General features: G+C 46.1%; 2 protein-coding genes across 2 annotated transcripts in view; both read right to left on the bottom strand.

Moving 5' to 3' along the window:
• GNAL (G protein subunit alpha L) overlaps positions 1-15,543 on the bottom strand; it is a 46,813-nt gene that overhangs the window by 9,880 nt on the left and 21,390 nt on the right. The window contains exon 5 of the mRNA XM_061131105.1: positions 7,671-7,768. Coding sequence (XP_060987088.1) covers positions 7,671-7,768 — 98 coding nt within the window. The remainder of the gene's footprint in view (positions 1-7,670; positions 7,769-15,543) is intronic.
• Positions 519-2,116, bottom strand: CHMP1B (charged multivesicular body protein 1B). Its single transcript, XM_061131108.1, has one exon. It carries the CDS (start codon positions 2,014-2,016, stop codon positions 1,417-1,419), a length of 600 nt encoding a protein of 199 aa, XP_060987091.1. The 5' UTR covers positions 2,017-2,116; the 3' UTR covers positions 519-1,416.

The raw sequence follows: 15,543 nt of genomic DNA, 5'->3' as shown, positions 1-15,543 counted from the left end.
CATCTGCACACACCTCTGCATTTTTCCCCCTGCTTAAACACACACATTCATACAGGAGGATATGTTACAGTGGTGAACACTTGGTTCTCAACCATCCGAAGGGCTTGGAAGAGTCCTCTGAATTATCTCCTGAAATACTGGAATTGTCTCATGGAGAAATCTTCCAGTGAAGGGAAGGGGGAATTAAAAATATCCTTAAGTATTTAACTTAGATTAATATGCTTGCTGAGGCAAAAGCAAGTCACTGCTCTCTTTCTTCAAGGATCAGAGAAAGTGGTGGCTACAGGCTCTACATTTTCACTTTTACTTTGCACACCACCGTTCCAGAAAGACGGAAGGCAGCACAGCTGGGCTCTGGACTGAGAGGGTCAAGTCTGCACCTGTCCTTCCCACACTTCCAGACGCTGCATGAGAATGTCATGGATTTGAAAGGCTAAACCAAATATCCCAGCTTGTATCAGTACTCCCAAGATTTTAAAGAGTTGTCGCTTTAAGACAAGATAATAAATGCGAGTAACTAGAACCTAAAATTTTATTTCTAGTTTTGATTAAAATCTAAACAAAACTCGCTCTCACACACAGTCCGAGGGCTTCTCAAACCCATCAACAGTTCTTTGGCAACATTAGAGAAATGTGACTGTCACGCTAACTGGTATACTTTAAAATAAATCTAATCACAGTCTAATGAAATAGGAAAATAACCAAAAATGTGTGAGAGAAATTAACTTGGAAATACCCATCACACATTAAGCCTTGTAAATCTTAAAACCATAAACAAATGATTTTCTCTTATGTTATGTGGAAGTTAGGTAGCATTTTCTTCCAGTTATAGAAAGGCAACTACCACAAGAAATTTATAGGCCATAAAAAGTAAAAGAGTATTACACGAGAAGGTACTAAAGTAATTTCAGTGTAAGTTATGAGAACAGATTAATAGTCAGCTGTAGACTGCATTTGACGGCAACAAACAAAGGATACACAGAATGGCGCTGCCCATGAAATAAGTCGCCGAATGAAGAGTAGATAGCCCGGCAATCGACCTAAGTAATCACCACTCCTCAACTCCAGATATTATCAACTACACAAAAGTAAAAAGAAAACTGTCAACTTTGATAATTCGGGCAGAAAACTGAATACACGGGAACTAGAGTTTTGACCAAATTTTTGAGAAAGATTCATATAAGTCAAATTAACTAGATACACTTGATCACAAGCCATACAGAACTTTCAAATCCAGTTAAGAGTTAAGAGAAGGCCTGGGAATTCTTCGTGTGTCTGGAGAGCACTGTAAACCCGAAGGGAGAAGCATCTTGAGTAAGAGCAGTTCAGCATTCTGGCCGGTTCCGAGGTTCTAGTGTAGAGTATCCGTCTTCGGAAGGTCGCTTGCCGCCGGCTCGCCTCTGAGCGGTCCCGCGGTCACACCTGGTCCCGCAGGCGGGCCAACCTCTGGGACAGTTCGTCCTGCTCGGCCGAGGCCACGCTCGTGCCCACGGAGCCGGTCTGGCCCTGCGGCAGCTCCATGTTGAGGTCGAGGCCGGCCTCGTCTGCCATTTCCTGCAGCAGCATGTCCACCTGGCCTTGGGGAGTGGTCAGCGTCGTCGTGCTGCTCATCGTATCCTCCATCTGCTGCGTCTGAACGTCCAGCGTCTCGAACTGGTGCTCGAACTTGTCCATCAGGGCGGAGATCTTCTCGAGATTCATGGTCTTCAATGTCGCGTCCATCGACTTAACCACTCCGGCCATCGACTTGGTCACCTTGCCCATCGTCACGGCCGTCTGGACCCTGGCGGCCACTGCGTCCACCCGCGCGCTCATCCTCAAGAAATTCACCGCCTGGTTCTTCTGGCGAATCGCGTTCTCGGCGTGAATCCTCGCAACTTCCATATTGCCCTTCTGAATGGCCTTTTTAATCTTGGCCTTTTCGGCCTTTTCCTCCTTGTCGCATTTTTTGGCACTCCTGCCCAGTTCCTTGGCCGCGAACTTTAAGTTGAACAGGTGTTTCTCCATGTTGGACATGTTCGGACGGCTTCCGAGGGTCGGCGGCCACGGTCGAGGAGGAGGCCGGAGGAAGCAGAAAAACAGAGACCGTTCCCCGCCACCGCTCCTTTGTTTTGGTCTCACTTCCTGTTTCTGCCGCCCTGGGCGCAGGCGGTGACGTCATCCCTCGGCGCCAGGGCGGTGCCCGTGGCTTAGCGGGTGGGGCCGTGAGACGCACGGCGCGGCTCAAGGGACGCAAGGCGCCAGGGGCGGGGCCCGTGGGACGCACGGCGAAGGGGGCGGGGCTTCCGGACATGGCCCACTGAGACCATAAGTCCTGCGGGCCGGATCCTCCAACGAGGACTGCGGCCTCGCCGACTAGGGCACTCGCCGTCTGTACCTAGTTCTCGCCAGTTGTTAAAGCACTGAAGCATTAGTAAATTCAAAGAAGTGCGTGTATGCACACTTTCTTACGCACGGACAAGCTGGAGGCTGGAGGTGTCCAGTTAAAGACTGAAAACCAGGGTGCTTTCCCGAGGTCAGCAGACTTTCTCCACCTGCTCCTGCAACTTCCACCTTCTCAGGGGAAAGTGGACCGTTAATAATTAAAAGTACAAAACACGGAAAGTGGTGTCACTGACCTGCACCTCATTCTTTGGGGACAATCTGGCTGCAGCCTGAGACATCCTTTTACTGCATGCAGTGGATGAAAATACCTTCCAGTCCACGGACCACCTCATCTATCCCGTGGCTGAAGGTCAGCTAGTAGGTGAATTGCTAATAACGACCATCCAGAAATCTTTCTGAGGTTTAGTAATAAAAGACCCACCTTTTGCTGACAGGATTCTATTTGATATTTTATAAATATTCAAGGAACTTCACTCACATTTAACTTTGACAGGCAAAACTCATTTTACATGATGCAGGCAGATGATGGTGAAGTGCTGAGACCCACACCCACTGGCACATATCAAAACTGTCACCATGTATCATACCCTTCAGAAGTGTAGGCTTGGAGGTGGCTGCAGCTGGTGCTGCGGTTTTTTTCTTTTAGGAAGAGTCCTTTGGTACAGCAAGGACAGCATAAAAAGGCCCAACCTGCCCTAAGGAGCTCAGCTGAAGATGGATTCTGAGAGTAACTGAGATAGTTTTAATCCAGAGGCTCACCACCCCTTTGGGCCCCCTGTGATAGTTGGCCATGGTGGTGTTGGCACGTGCATTTTCCTAAAACACAGCTCTGGCTATATCACTCTTGCTCCAACACCTGGGCAGAAAGGCATGTGTAGACACGGTCCCCACCCTCTTCTTTCTCTCCACACATAGGCAAGTCAGACTGAGCTTGAAGGATGAATGCCACTGTGTCACTTGTCAGTGTGGATGGGAAGGGGTGGTCACTTGTCAGTGTGGATGAGGAGGGGTGGTCACTTCTCAGTTTGGATGAGTCCTCTCTGCGGACACTGTCCCTGCGGTGTGGGCTTCCACCCCGTACATCTCCTCCTGCTGAGATCCTGCCCCCGCCTCACACTGCTCCTCCAGAACCTTCTCCAGGAGCCCCTCCGTGCTGCACTCCACTCCGCACAGCATACACAGCAGACCTCCTGGCACAGGTCTGGGGACCTATAATATTTTGAACCACGTGGAGGTAGAGAACAGCCTTGTTCCTTTCCCCGATGTGGATCCCAGAACATGCTCTGCACACAGCACACACTGAGCCCCAGTGACGCTGTGCCTGGTTGAATTTGACTGAGAGGGGCTAGGATGTTAACCCTCGTCAACAGCTTAGCTAAGATTTTCTCTCCCTAAAGTAGCACTCTTTCTTCACATGAGACGTTTCTAGAAGGTGGCTCAGATGGTAAGGAATCTGCCTGTAATATGGGAGACCAGGGTTTGATTCCTGGGTGGGGAAGATCCCCTGGAGAAGGAAATGGCAACCCACTCCAGTATTCTTGCCTGGAGAATCCCATGGACAGAGGAGCTTGACAGTACAGTCCACGGGGTTGCAGAGAGTCAGACATGACTGAGCAACTAACACTAACACAGCTGTGAATCACTTCACCTTTCCCACTATTCTTTTCTTTGGGGGGCATCTTTCTTCCAGAGTATTCTAAAACCAATTATGTACATGGACATGTCTGAAAGGTATGTAAACACAACAGTGCAAAGCATGAGACCCTATGTACACTGCAGAGTTTCAAGTTAGATTAAGCGAAGTCTGACTTTATAAACTTATTCTGAAATCCAATTTTCTTTGATTTCCTTTCTCCCAAAATAGCTGTTTCCATGGCTACCTAATCACTTATTATTAGCACTTAGAGGAAGTGCATTTTCAGGGATAATGCAGTAGAGATTGTTTTTAATTTTCACAGTGGGCACCGGGGACCTCTTATGAAACAGAATCTCTGCTAATTTGCTCAGCTTGCTTGATACTCCAAAGACACTCATTTTTACTGAGAGGCCAACCCTTAAAGCTCATAATATGCTTATTCCCAGGCTGCTCCAGCCGGGTCCTCTGTCAGATGGTGCAGTGCCCACCCATTTTGAATCACTCTCAATTTCCCCTCCCCAGCTGCCAGCAACCACTAATCTGCTTTCTGTGTCTATAAGTTTGCCTGTTTTTGCCATTTCATACAAATGGAGTCATAGGGCATGTAGCCCTTGTGCCAGGGTTCTTTCACTGAGCCTCATGTCTTCAAGTTCACTCATGCTATAACATGCGTCAGAGCTTCATTCAATTTTATGGCCAAATAAGATCCCTGTGTGTGGCTGGACCAGTCCGTTTATCCCTTCATCCTTTCATGCACATGTGGGTTGTCTATGCTTTTGGCTACTGTGGATGCTGCTGCTGTGAACATTTGTGCACAGTTTTTGTGTGGACGTATGTTTTTAAATCTCCTGGGTGTACCTGGGAGAGAAACCGCTGGGTTCCTCCATGTTTTAAGTTTCTGAGGAACTGTGGTGAGACCATTCTTGGATTCTTCACTGGAAGCTCAGGTCCCCAGGAAGCATCTCCTCCCTTAAAATATTCCCATGGTTTCTGCCATGGAAGAAATGACTTAAAATGAATCTCTTCTTAGTTAGCATCTGGGTTCAAAATACAAGACTGCTGAACAGATAACATAGTGACTTGGAGTCATGCCAAGATGTCAGAAGATCTTTTCTCGAGAATTCAGAAGAGAAGGGAAAAGAAGATGCATCAGAACCCTGGACTCTGCCAGGGTGAAGCTCAGCTCCCCACCAACCCCATGCTGGGCCCTGGGCTCCTGATTTCAAACAGCCCTGACTTCACGCAAAGACACCCTCCCAGGAATTGAACCTCCAAGGAGGAACAAGACACATTCTCCAAGCAGCTGGAAACCTGGGGGTTGGGCAGGCAGGCTTGAGTATCCCGGTCCCAGGACATTCCCAGCTGGACGCTGGAATGTCCTTTATTCCATAAACCACGGTGATGGGAGGTAGAAGCAGCTACTTTCCTTCAACATGTCATTTGGCAACATAAACACACTGGGTACCACGCGTGCGTCTAACAAGTGTTATGAAATGTTACTTGTTCTTGAAACCCCTTGGCCCCAGCTGCAAAATCCGAGTGCAGAGGGAAAACAAGATTGTGATTAAGAGACAACGGTTGCTGATCCCACTTGAGTCCCATGCATATTAAAATGGATTAAGGAAACCAAGCTGGGGATGTTGGGATTAACCCAGATAGTGATGTTCGGGGGGTGGTGGGGGGCAGAGTCCAGAGCAGGAGTCGCGGTGTTGATGTCTGACAAGCCTGCAGTCTTCACCTTGGGTCTCAGTCTCGCTCTCCCTAATTTGAAAGGAGAGAACTGAAGGAAATAGCAGATCGTGGCTGGGGTCCTCCCAGGTGGGAGTGCTGATCTCAGGCCCCTCAGGGGACCCCCTGAACCTCTGTCCCACATGGAGACATGGTAGCAGGAGCTCAGCAAGGGCCCCCAGGTGCCAGGCATGCTCTGGGGTGTTTGGGTCTCTGCTTAGTCAGTCTTACAACAACTGCACAAGAACACAGTCCGTGACTTTATTCCCATGAAGCACCCTGCCCAACAGAACATCTGGATCCTGACTGCCTGCCAGCAAAGCTCAGGCTGCTTCTTTTTGTCATATGTGCCTTGCATATTCTATTTTAAAGTAAATCATTAATTCTATCACTATGGTGATGGGCTCTTTTCATAAGAAAGAGAAATTCCTAAAGGGATACTGAAGGGCGCTGAAGGCCCAGGAGACTTCGCTCAAGACATGCTGGAAATGGCAATCAGACATACCCCCACGAACCTCAGATGCAAACTTATATAGGTTTTTTTTTTTTTTAACTTATATAGGTTTTAATGTTATTTTGAGCTGTGCTGGGAATTCCAGCTGCTGGCATTTTCTTAATATGACATTCCCATCTCTACAACATTGTGATTTAACATATAATTCCACTGTGGTTTTTAAGTGATGGTGACATGGCCTTAGAAAAGAGTATGAGAGGGTCTCAGAGGGGAGATGAGGGCCCCTCTGGGAGGGGTGGCCCCCAGGACCCTCTCAGGTTGTGTTCAGCTCCACCAGAACTGTCCCCCACACCACACCCACACCTACATCTAAACCCCCCAGCTCTCTGGACTTCGCAATCCAGCTGTGGAATAAGTGAGCACAGGAAAGCAGTCACAAATGTGAACCAGAGCCTGTGGTCTATTTACAAGGTGATATGGATTCAAGGCAAGTCTTGAAGGAACTGTTAAGCATGGCAGGAAAAGAGAAGTTTTAAGTACTGCTCTAGTTAATTAGCAAAGAGTCAGAGGCGACTGAGCATGCACAACTAGTTAACTATAGATCCTTATCAGTAAATAGACTTTCGCGTACATAAGGGAAGATCATTAATGCTGTTGGTGGTCATTCAGGGCGCCTGGGGCAGGTGTGTGGGCACCTCTGGCTAACCTGGACCTGCTGGACAGCCCCAGAGGCTCCCTGAATTGGGGCAGCTTGCCACCTGCCAGTGGCTGAGGGGGTGTGGCTGGCTCCCTGGCACAAGGGGGATGAAGTGAAGTAAGGTCCCATCAGCACCATCTGTCTCTCTGTCTTGGCCTCGAGGACTGCCTGCCTCCTGGGAGGATCCCCTCTCTTCCCACTCCTCCATCCTCTGCAGACTGAACATCATTGCTTAGCACCTCTTCTCTGTCTATACTTGCTCATCTTGTCCAGGCTCTACAGTCATCAGTGGGCGGGCACTGTCCACACCTGGGTTGCTTCTTCTAGGTCTAACACCAGCTCCTACATCCAGCCGCTTGCTCCATCTCTGTCTCTGCTCTGGTATCTCAGCCTGGCTTCTCCAAACTGGAGCCGGATGGCATCCTGTCCTCCACTAGCGACATCTCCCAGGTCTCCGCCTGAATAATAGCATCATGATGCACCTGTGGTCATCCTGACCCCCTCTTTTCTCCACCTCTCTCATCTGATCTGCTGCCTGGCTCTGTCCCCATGGACCAAGGCTCACCTCTAAGCCCACCACCTGCCCTGAAGCCCCCACGGATCTCTGTTGCCTCCCTTCCACCCCCTGAGCAGCAGCCAGAATGACCTGATAGTCTGGGTCATCACATATCCAGGTGATGCCACTTGCTGCACGGGGTGGGAAAGTTGGACTCCGAGGGGCAGTGCAGTGGGGGCGCCCACCCCGGGCCGGGCCTCGCGGGCAGACTCACTATTGGGCGCAGTCGATGAGCTGATACTCGTTGGACCGCTCGAAGCATGCCTTCACGCCTTCATCATCCCAGAGCTTCTTCACATGATCGAAGAATTCCTGAAATTTGAAAAAGTTATGGGTAAGAAAACATGTGCTACCCATCTTCCAAAAGTTAAAAGGAAAAAGAAAATGCCAAAACCATCTGCAGGGTAGGTTGGCTTCGCACAGGGTGGAAGGCCTCATTCCTCAATCTACGTCAAACACTCTCAGTCTCAGAGAGTTCCCAAAGTGGAAGTGACAAGTCCAAAATTAATGACATTCATCAACTATCCATACCACTAAGAGTCTACAGTTCTTAAGACTCAGTGACTTGACTAGCAGAATGGCCACTTCAGCCATGAAAAAACATGCTTGTTATAATGGCAAGGTTTGTTTCAGCTGCTTCCCTGGTGGCTCAAATGGTAAAGAATCTGCCTGTAATGCAGGAGCTCTGGATTTGATCCCTGGGTTGGGAGGTTCCCCTAGAGAAGGAAATGGCAACCCACTCCAGTATTCTTGCCTGGAGAATTTCATGGGCAGAGGAGCCTGGCGAGCTACAGTCTATGGGGTTGCAAAGAGTCAGACACGACTGAGTGACCAACACTTTCACTTTTAATTTTCTAGGTGAGAATGAAGCCACGATCATGAACAGAGATGACTGACCAGGTGAGTTATGTTCTGCCCAGAAGCATTAGGTACATGAGAAAGAAACTTTTAAAATTACAATCTTTGGGGATAGTGATTTATTGTCTTCTGGTCTTTTAAGAAACTCTGAGGTAAGCATGAACTGGGAATTTTCATTCAAGCCCATCCATTATGGCACCAGCAGCCTCTGAAGCGGGAAGCTGGCCGCCTGGGTAAAGGTGACTTTGTGAACCTGTATTTTCAAAATTACCCATTTTAAATGAGCAGCGCTATGGCAGCAAATGACTATACATTAGAAGCTAAATATAAAGAACTTATGTAAATTTTCAAGAAACTCTTTGTTAGAATATTTATATCCCTTCCCATGCCAGGAAGCACTGACTTCCACCTTCGATCTGCAGGGGAGGGTCTGGGGCAAACCCTCCAGGAAGCAGCCGAGGCCACGCTCCCTAAGAATCAGCACAGGTTCTTTGCAGGAAAAAAAAAAAAAAAAAAAAAAACAACTGAGTTGGCACATTTTTCAGAGATTCACAGTTCCATACAAGGGTGGATCCCAGTTCTGAGGGGCCTGACACTTTTACAAGTTTTAGGCCCACTTTGAAAAGGGAAACACAGAATTACAGGTACAAATTAGGTCCAGAACCCAGGAAGGGAAGTGGGGGCCCTGTGTGCAAGCATCACCAGATTCCAGTATGTCTCATTCTGACTCTTAATATCAGGAACAATGTTTAAGCTTATGCCATGAGTCTCTGTGTCTATCATGTATGCCTGCCTGTTGGCATCAACAAGTCCATACTGTCCACAGGGGACAGGAGTGGATAGCGTCCATGCAAAGGAGAGGAGCTGGACCCTCGGCTTTTATCCTGCCCCTTGAACTGATGCTTCCTTGTGGAACCTTCCAGGGATGCTCCCATCTCTCCAGAGAAGGGGTCTGTCTGTGGGCTTCCTTAAAAGCTTTTTTGTAAGAGCCAAACAAGGACAAACACACACACACACACACACACACACACACACACACATTTAAAGAGAAATGCTCTCTTGTGCTATCATCTGCCAGTCCTGGCAGGCAGTGATGCCACTATCTTGGTGATGCTGGAATTTGAGTGCCCCCTTTCCCCCACTGCAACCTCTGGTGCAGTGGTCCTGGAACAAAGTCCCTTCCTGTCTTTAACAAGGATCAGCATTAAAAACAGGATTAATTAAAAAAACAAAGTATGGCAGAAGGGAACTAGGAGCAGGAAAGCGAGTGATGTGAAGCACACTGAAGTAGGTGCCCAGATATTAGGCAAGGTCTACACACAAGCTCGGACCTGTGCCCAGACAGGGTTTCTGAGCTTCTGTGCCATCAGCTTAGTGATGTAAGTGAAGTTTTTCTTTAATAGTCTGAGCAGAAGCCTTGGAGACAGAGTCATAGAGGGGTGCTCGGCCCAAGGAACAAAATGCACGGTTCTTGGGGTGATGCTGACAATAGCAGAGAGGTAGGAACCTGGTTGCTGTGATCTTACAGCAGACGCCGTGGATGACGCCAAGAAGACAGGGGCAACTTCAATCTGCTTCATCTTCCTCCTTGGGGAATAAGACCTTAGGCAAGACCAAGGCCAGGTGCCCAGGAGTCTCCACATTTACTCTTTAAGGAGTTCTCAGAACTTAGTGGAAAATTCCAGGGTGGCTGTGGCTGTGACTTATTTACCTTTTCATCAGGGAAAACATCACACAGAAGCAGAAAGACTGCCTCTGAGCACTCACTACCCATGGGCCGATTCCACACTCATTGTGTGGCCACTCTCTTTATCTGTATCTCAGGCCTTCTCTCCCACCTTTATTATTTTATAGCAGCTCTCTTACACCATTGTTTTATTTCAACATTATTTCTAAAAGATAAAGGTTTAGAAATCATAGCCACAATGTGCGTGCATGCTAAGTTGATTCAGTTGTGTCAGCCTGTGTCCCACCAGGCTCCTCTGTCCACGGGATTCTCCAGGCAAGAATACTGGAGTGGGTTGTCATGCCCTCCTTCAGGGGTATAGCCACAATACCAAAAGTGCAAATAAAAATATACAAACCAGTAAAGAAACAATTTTGTGACATCAAGAACCACTGCAGCTTCTTGAGCTGCAAGCAAACATTTGTCCAGAGCCTGGCTAGAATCCTGCTACATTTGCTAAGACAACTGGGAAGTAAATATGAGGAATAACTTTAGTATGCCTCCCTTAGCAACTAAAATGAACAATACTAAATAAAAATAATTTCAGTGTTGTGTGTGTGTATCTAAAAAGAAAGGGTGATTCACAGTGAAGTGTCACTTGTTTTTGACATCTGGGAGTTGAGAGAAACTGAGAGCATAAAGAGAAAATTACTAAGTCATACTTCCTATTTTTTCTGTATTACAGAATATGAGAATCACCTTGTGATCTTCACATATTTAGCAACTGAAATACATGGAGATTTACGTTACTCTTATTCAAAGAAGTCTGAGTTGTGTTATAGAAAATAAAAATGATAATGATACCAAATTAAACCTAAAGTAAGGCTTTAAATTGTTACAGCATCATCTTGATGTTGAAATCAAAATTTAAACTAAAAATATTAAATATCCAACTTTTCCATTTCCTAGCACAACACTTGCCTTCTGGTTCTGTTGTTTACACCTCTCTGTAGATATAACGTATACTCAAAGCTAGCTTGGAATTCTCAGGTGAATAACTTTTTTTTTGCTTTTAAATTCTTCATTACTGCTTTAAAATAGAAATAGATGTATGCCAACAAGAAATGAAAAAAAAATCCTTGCATGATTTTTCTCCTAATATAATACAATAAAACAACTTTTTGGTTACACTAACTCTTAAAATACATTTTTCATTTTGGAAATAAAAATCAAGTCAAAAATACTTCTTGTCTGGTGAGCTGAATGTGGTCCAGGGGTCTGGAGGGCACCCAGGTCTCAAGTGGGGCTGCTCCCACACTCTGTGCCCTGTCCTGAGGCTGGTAGAAACCTTCAACGGGTGGAGTGAAAAATGTTATTCCTATGATGACTTATGGAAAAGATCCCTCTTTAATTTTAGTGTCAGGAATAGTTTTTTGCATTTCTCGGGCAATTGCTCTTTCAATTTTATTATTAATTTTTAATCCTCTGGGATCCTGTGACTCTTCTTCACTTACATTACTCAGTTGATGGCACAGAAGCTCAAAAACCCTGTCTGGGCACGGGTCCGAGCTTGTGTGTAGACCTTGCCTTATGCTCTGGGCACCTACTTCAATCTGCTTCACATCACTTGCTTTCCTGCTCCTAGTTCCCTTCTGCCATACTTCGTTTTTTAAATTAATTTGTGTTATAACCTTGTGAGTGGCACCAAATCCTTTATGGAACTCATTGAAGCAAAAGTGAAAGTGAAAGTTGCTCAGTTGTGTCCGACTCTTTGTGACTCTTTGTGAATTCTCCAGCCCGGAATACTGGAGTGGGTAGCCTTTCCTTTCTCCAGGGGATCCTCCCAACCCAGGGGTCGAACCCAGGTCTCCTGCATTACAGGCAGATTTTTTACCAGCTGAGCCACAAGGGAAGCCCATGTTGAAGCAAAATAAATGATTAAAGGAACCGTCCCTGGTAACGGAGTGGACAGTGATCATCACACCATCAAGTGGGCCTTGGAAACAGGCAGTTTGTTTCAGGTGAGTAGCCATTTAAATGGAATTTTCTGAAGCTCAAGTTTGAGTCTGATTCATCTAAAATGCACCTACTCAGTTTTACCCCTCAGAAAGCAGGGTGATCTAATAGGCTCCTGTCATTTCTCTTTTCAGATACCTGGTGGATGTCAAGTTGAAAGTACGTGTGGGATCCGTCATGCCTGGTTATTTATAATTTCTGTCCATCCTCAGATCTAAATGAATACAGGATACCTCAAATTCTATTTAGAAACAGTGTTCAGCTAAAGCGGACTTCCCTGATGGTTCAGTGGTTAAGAATCTGCCTTCCAATGCAGGGGATGCAGGTTCAAGCCCTTGTCGGGGAGTTAAATCTCACACACTGCGGGGCAACTAAGCCCATGTTCTACAACTACAGAAAGCCCACGTGTTGCAATGAAGACCCAGAAAAAAAACAAAGTATTAACAGTAATTGGGGGTCCCCAAGCTTGTGTGTCTCCCAGCATGAAACACGGCCTCCGTGGGCATAAAACCACAGCAAGGAACCAAACGTAAGGTGGGGTCACCTGGCCCTTCCTGGGGCCTCGTGTGTCCCAGGCAAGGTTCTCAGGGTCTCCTGGCCGAGGGCTCATTTTGAGTCTCAAGTGTCCCGCCGTGCAGGTGATGCAGCTCCTGTTCTACAGATGACAAAATGGGAAGGATCACGGATCCTTTGCACTTCTCCGAGCCCCATGACGAGGAGGTGTCTGCCTGCATCTGGAAGCAGCTCAGCGGGCTGGGCCAGCTTCCTGTTTCCCCATATGTTGCAGCTCCTCATGGCTGGAGACCACTGAGAGCAAACCCACGTTTACAATAAATACCACACTCGCCTTCCCCTGACCCCCTACCTTGGACAGCCTGCTTTATTCTTAGAATAATTTCTAGCAGCCTTTGGAGGTTTACTTTATATGCCCTAAAATTCACCCATGTAGTTATCCAGTCACACACCCACCAACACAGCCAAATCTCAGAGCCTCTCTACCACCTCCACGCCATCTCCCCCATCCCTGCCCCAGTCTCAGACAACTGACAATCTACTTCAGTCTCTATCAGTTCAGTTCAGTTCAGTCACTCAGTCGTGTCCGACTCTTTGCAACCCCATGAATCGCAGCACGCCAGGCCTCCCTGTCCATCACCAACTCCCGGAGTTTATTCAAACTCATGTCCATCGAGTTGGTGATGCCATCCAGCCATCTCATCCTCTGTCGTCCCCTTCTCCTCCTGCCCCCAATCCCTCCCATCATCAGGGTCTTTTCCAATGAGTCAACTCTTTGCATGAGGTGGCCAAAGTATTGGAGTTTCAGCTTCAGCATCAGTCCTTCCAATAAACATCCAGGACTGATCTCCTTTAGGATGGACTGGTTGGATCTCCTTGCAGTCTAAGGGACTCTCAAGAGTCTTCTCCAACACCACAGTTCAAAAGCATCAATTCTTTGGCGCTCAGCTTTCTTCACAGTCCAACTCTCACATCCATACATGACCACTGGAAAAACCATAGCCTTGACTAGACGGACCTTTGTTGGCAAAGTGATGTCTCTACTTTTTAATATGCTTTCTAGGTTCGTCATTACTTTCCTTCCAATGAGTAAGCGTCTTTTAATTTCATGGCTGCAATCACCATCTGCAGTGATTTTGGAGCCCAAAAAATAAAGTCTGCCACTGTTTGCACTGTTTCCCCATCTATTTCCCATGAAGTGATGGGACCAGATGCCATGATCTTAGATTTCTGAATGTTGAGCTTTAAGCCAATTTTTTCACTCTCCTCTTTCACTTTCATCAAGAGGCTTCTTAGTTCCTCTTCACTTTCTGCCATAAGGGTGGTGTCATCTGCATATCTGAGGTTGCTGATATTTCTCCCGGCAATCTTGATTCCAGCTTGTGCTTCTTCCAGCCCAGCGTTTCTCATGATGTACTCTGCATATAAGTTAAACAAACAGGGTGACAATATACAGCCTTGATGTACTCCTTTTCCTATTTGGAACCAGTCTGTTGTTCCGTGTCCAGTTCTAACTGTTGCTTCCTGACCTGCATATAGGTTTCTCAAGAGGCAGGTCAGGTGGTCTGGTATTTCCATCTCTTTCAGAATTTTCCACAGTTTATTGTGATCCACGCAGTCAAAGGCTTTGGCATAGTCAATAAAGCAGAAATAGATGTCTCTATAGTTTTGCCTTTTCTAGAAACTTCATGTGAGTGAAATCACATAGTCTTTTGGGTCTTCGCTTAGCCTGAGTTTTCTGGGATTCACCTGCTTTGTTATTAGTAGCTAAAAAAAAAAAAAACTGCTCAGTTTTATTACATTGTATGAATAAGATCACATTTTGTTTATTTACTCACCAGTGGATGGACACTGGGTTATTTCTGGGTTTTGACAGTTACGAGTAACACTGCAGGAATATCTGAGTACCAGGCTTTGTATGGACTTCTATTATCATCTCTTCTGGGTTAATACCCTGGAGTGGAATTGCTGGGGTACATGGCAGGTGCATGATTAATGTTAAAAAAACTGCTAAATTGTTTTCCAAAGTGGCCCTTCCATTTACACTGTCAAGAGCAATGTTTTAGGGGTTTGAGTTCCTCCAAATCTCAAGTTCCCTAAAACCTTGGTTTTTGTCAGTTTAAAATTTTAATTATTCTAATGGGTGCATGCTGGCATCTGGCTGTGGCTTTAGTTTGCATCTCCCTAATGGCCAATGATGGTGGACATCTTTTCACGTGATGGTTGGCCACTTGCATGTCTTATTTTTGAAGTATCTATTCAAATATTTTTCCCATTAAAAACTGAGTTGTATGTCTTCTTATTACTGTTTTATTTTCTTTATGAGAGTAAAACATTCTTGGTCTTCTGAGTTCCCACATACATCTGAGAATGGGCCTGTCAGTTTCTAGAGAAAAGCTGCTGGTATCTTGGCTGGAATTGCACTGTGTTTCCAGGCTACTTTGGGGAGAATGCCATCTTAATAGTAATGAACTTTCTATCCATGGACATGGTATATATGTTTATTTATGTCTTATTTTCTCTCAATAATGTTTCCAAATTTTCAGTGTAGCACATTTTCCACATTGTTTGTTAGATTTTTTGCCTAAGTAAATTTTTGGTGTTATTTTGAAGGTGTATTCTTTTAAAAAATCATTTTTGGAATTTTTAATGGTTAGTACTAAGAAATAGTTAATTTCTATATTTGATCCTGTATCCTACAACCTTGTTAATTTCATATATGACTTCCAGAGGCTTTCACTTCCTTCCTGTGTAGCTGAGCACAGAATTACCCATGTAGCTTTAGCCTCTTTTTCCCTGAAGCATGACTCACAAAGTCTGGGGCAGAATCAGAACTCCCTGTGGTTCCAAAGTGCAGAGTGACTGAGCCAAAGGGGCCTTTGCTAACCACAGTGGCCAGGCTGCACTTGGTTTAAAGGTTTTTTTTTTTTTTTTTTTTTTTAAAGATACAGTAAGGGACTTCCCTGGTGGTCCAGTGGTTAAGAATCCTCCTTCCAAAGCAGGGGACATGGGTTCAACCCTTGGTTCGCGAACT

The sequence above is a fragment of the Dama dama genome, chromosome 27 (genome assembly GCF_033118175.1).
Source record: "Dama dama isolate Ldn47 chromosome 27, ASM3311817v1, whole genome shotgun sequence".
NCBI lineage: Eukaryota > Metazoa > Chordata > Mammalia > Artiodactyla > Cervidae > Dama > Dama dama.
This window is presented reverse-complemented; position numbering and strand designations above follow the sequence as displayed.

Bases quoted from the DNA above. Each gene is read 5' to 3' on its own strand.
- CHMP1B (XM_061131108.1), bottom strand. From the start codon at position 2,016: ATGTCCAACATGGAGAAACACCTGTTCAACTTAAAGTTCGCGGCCAAG.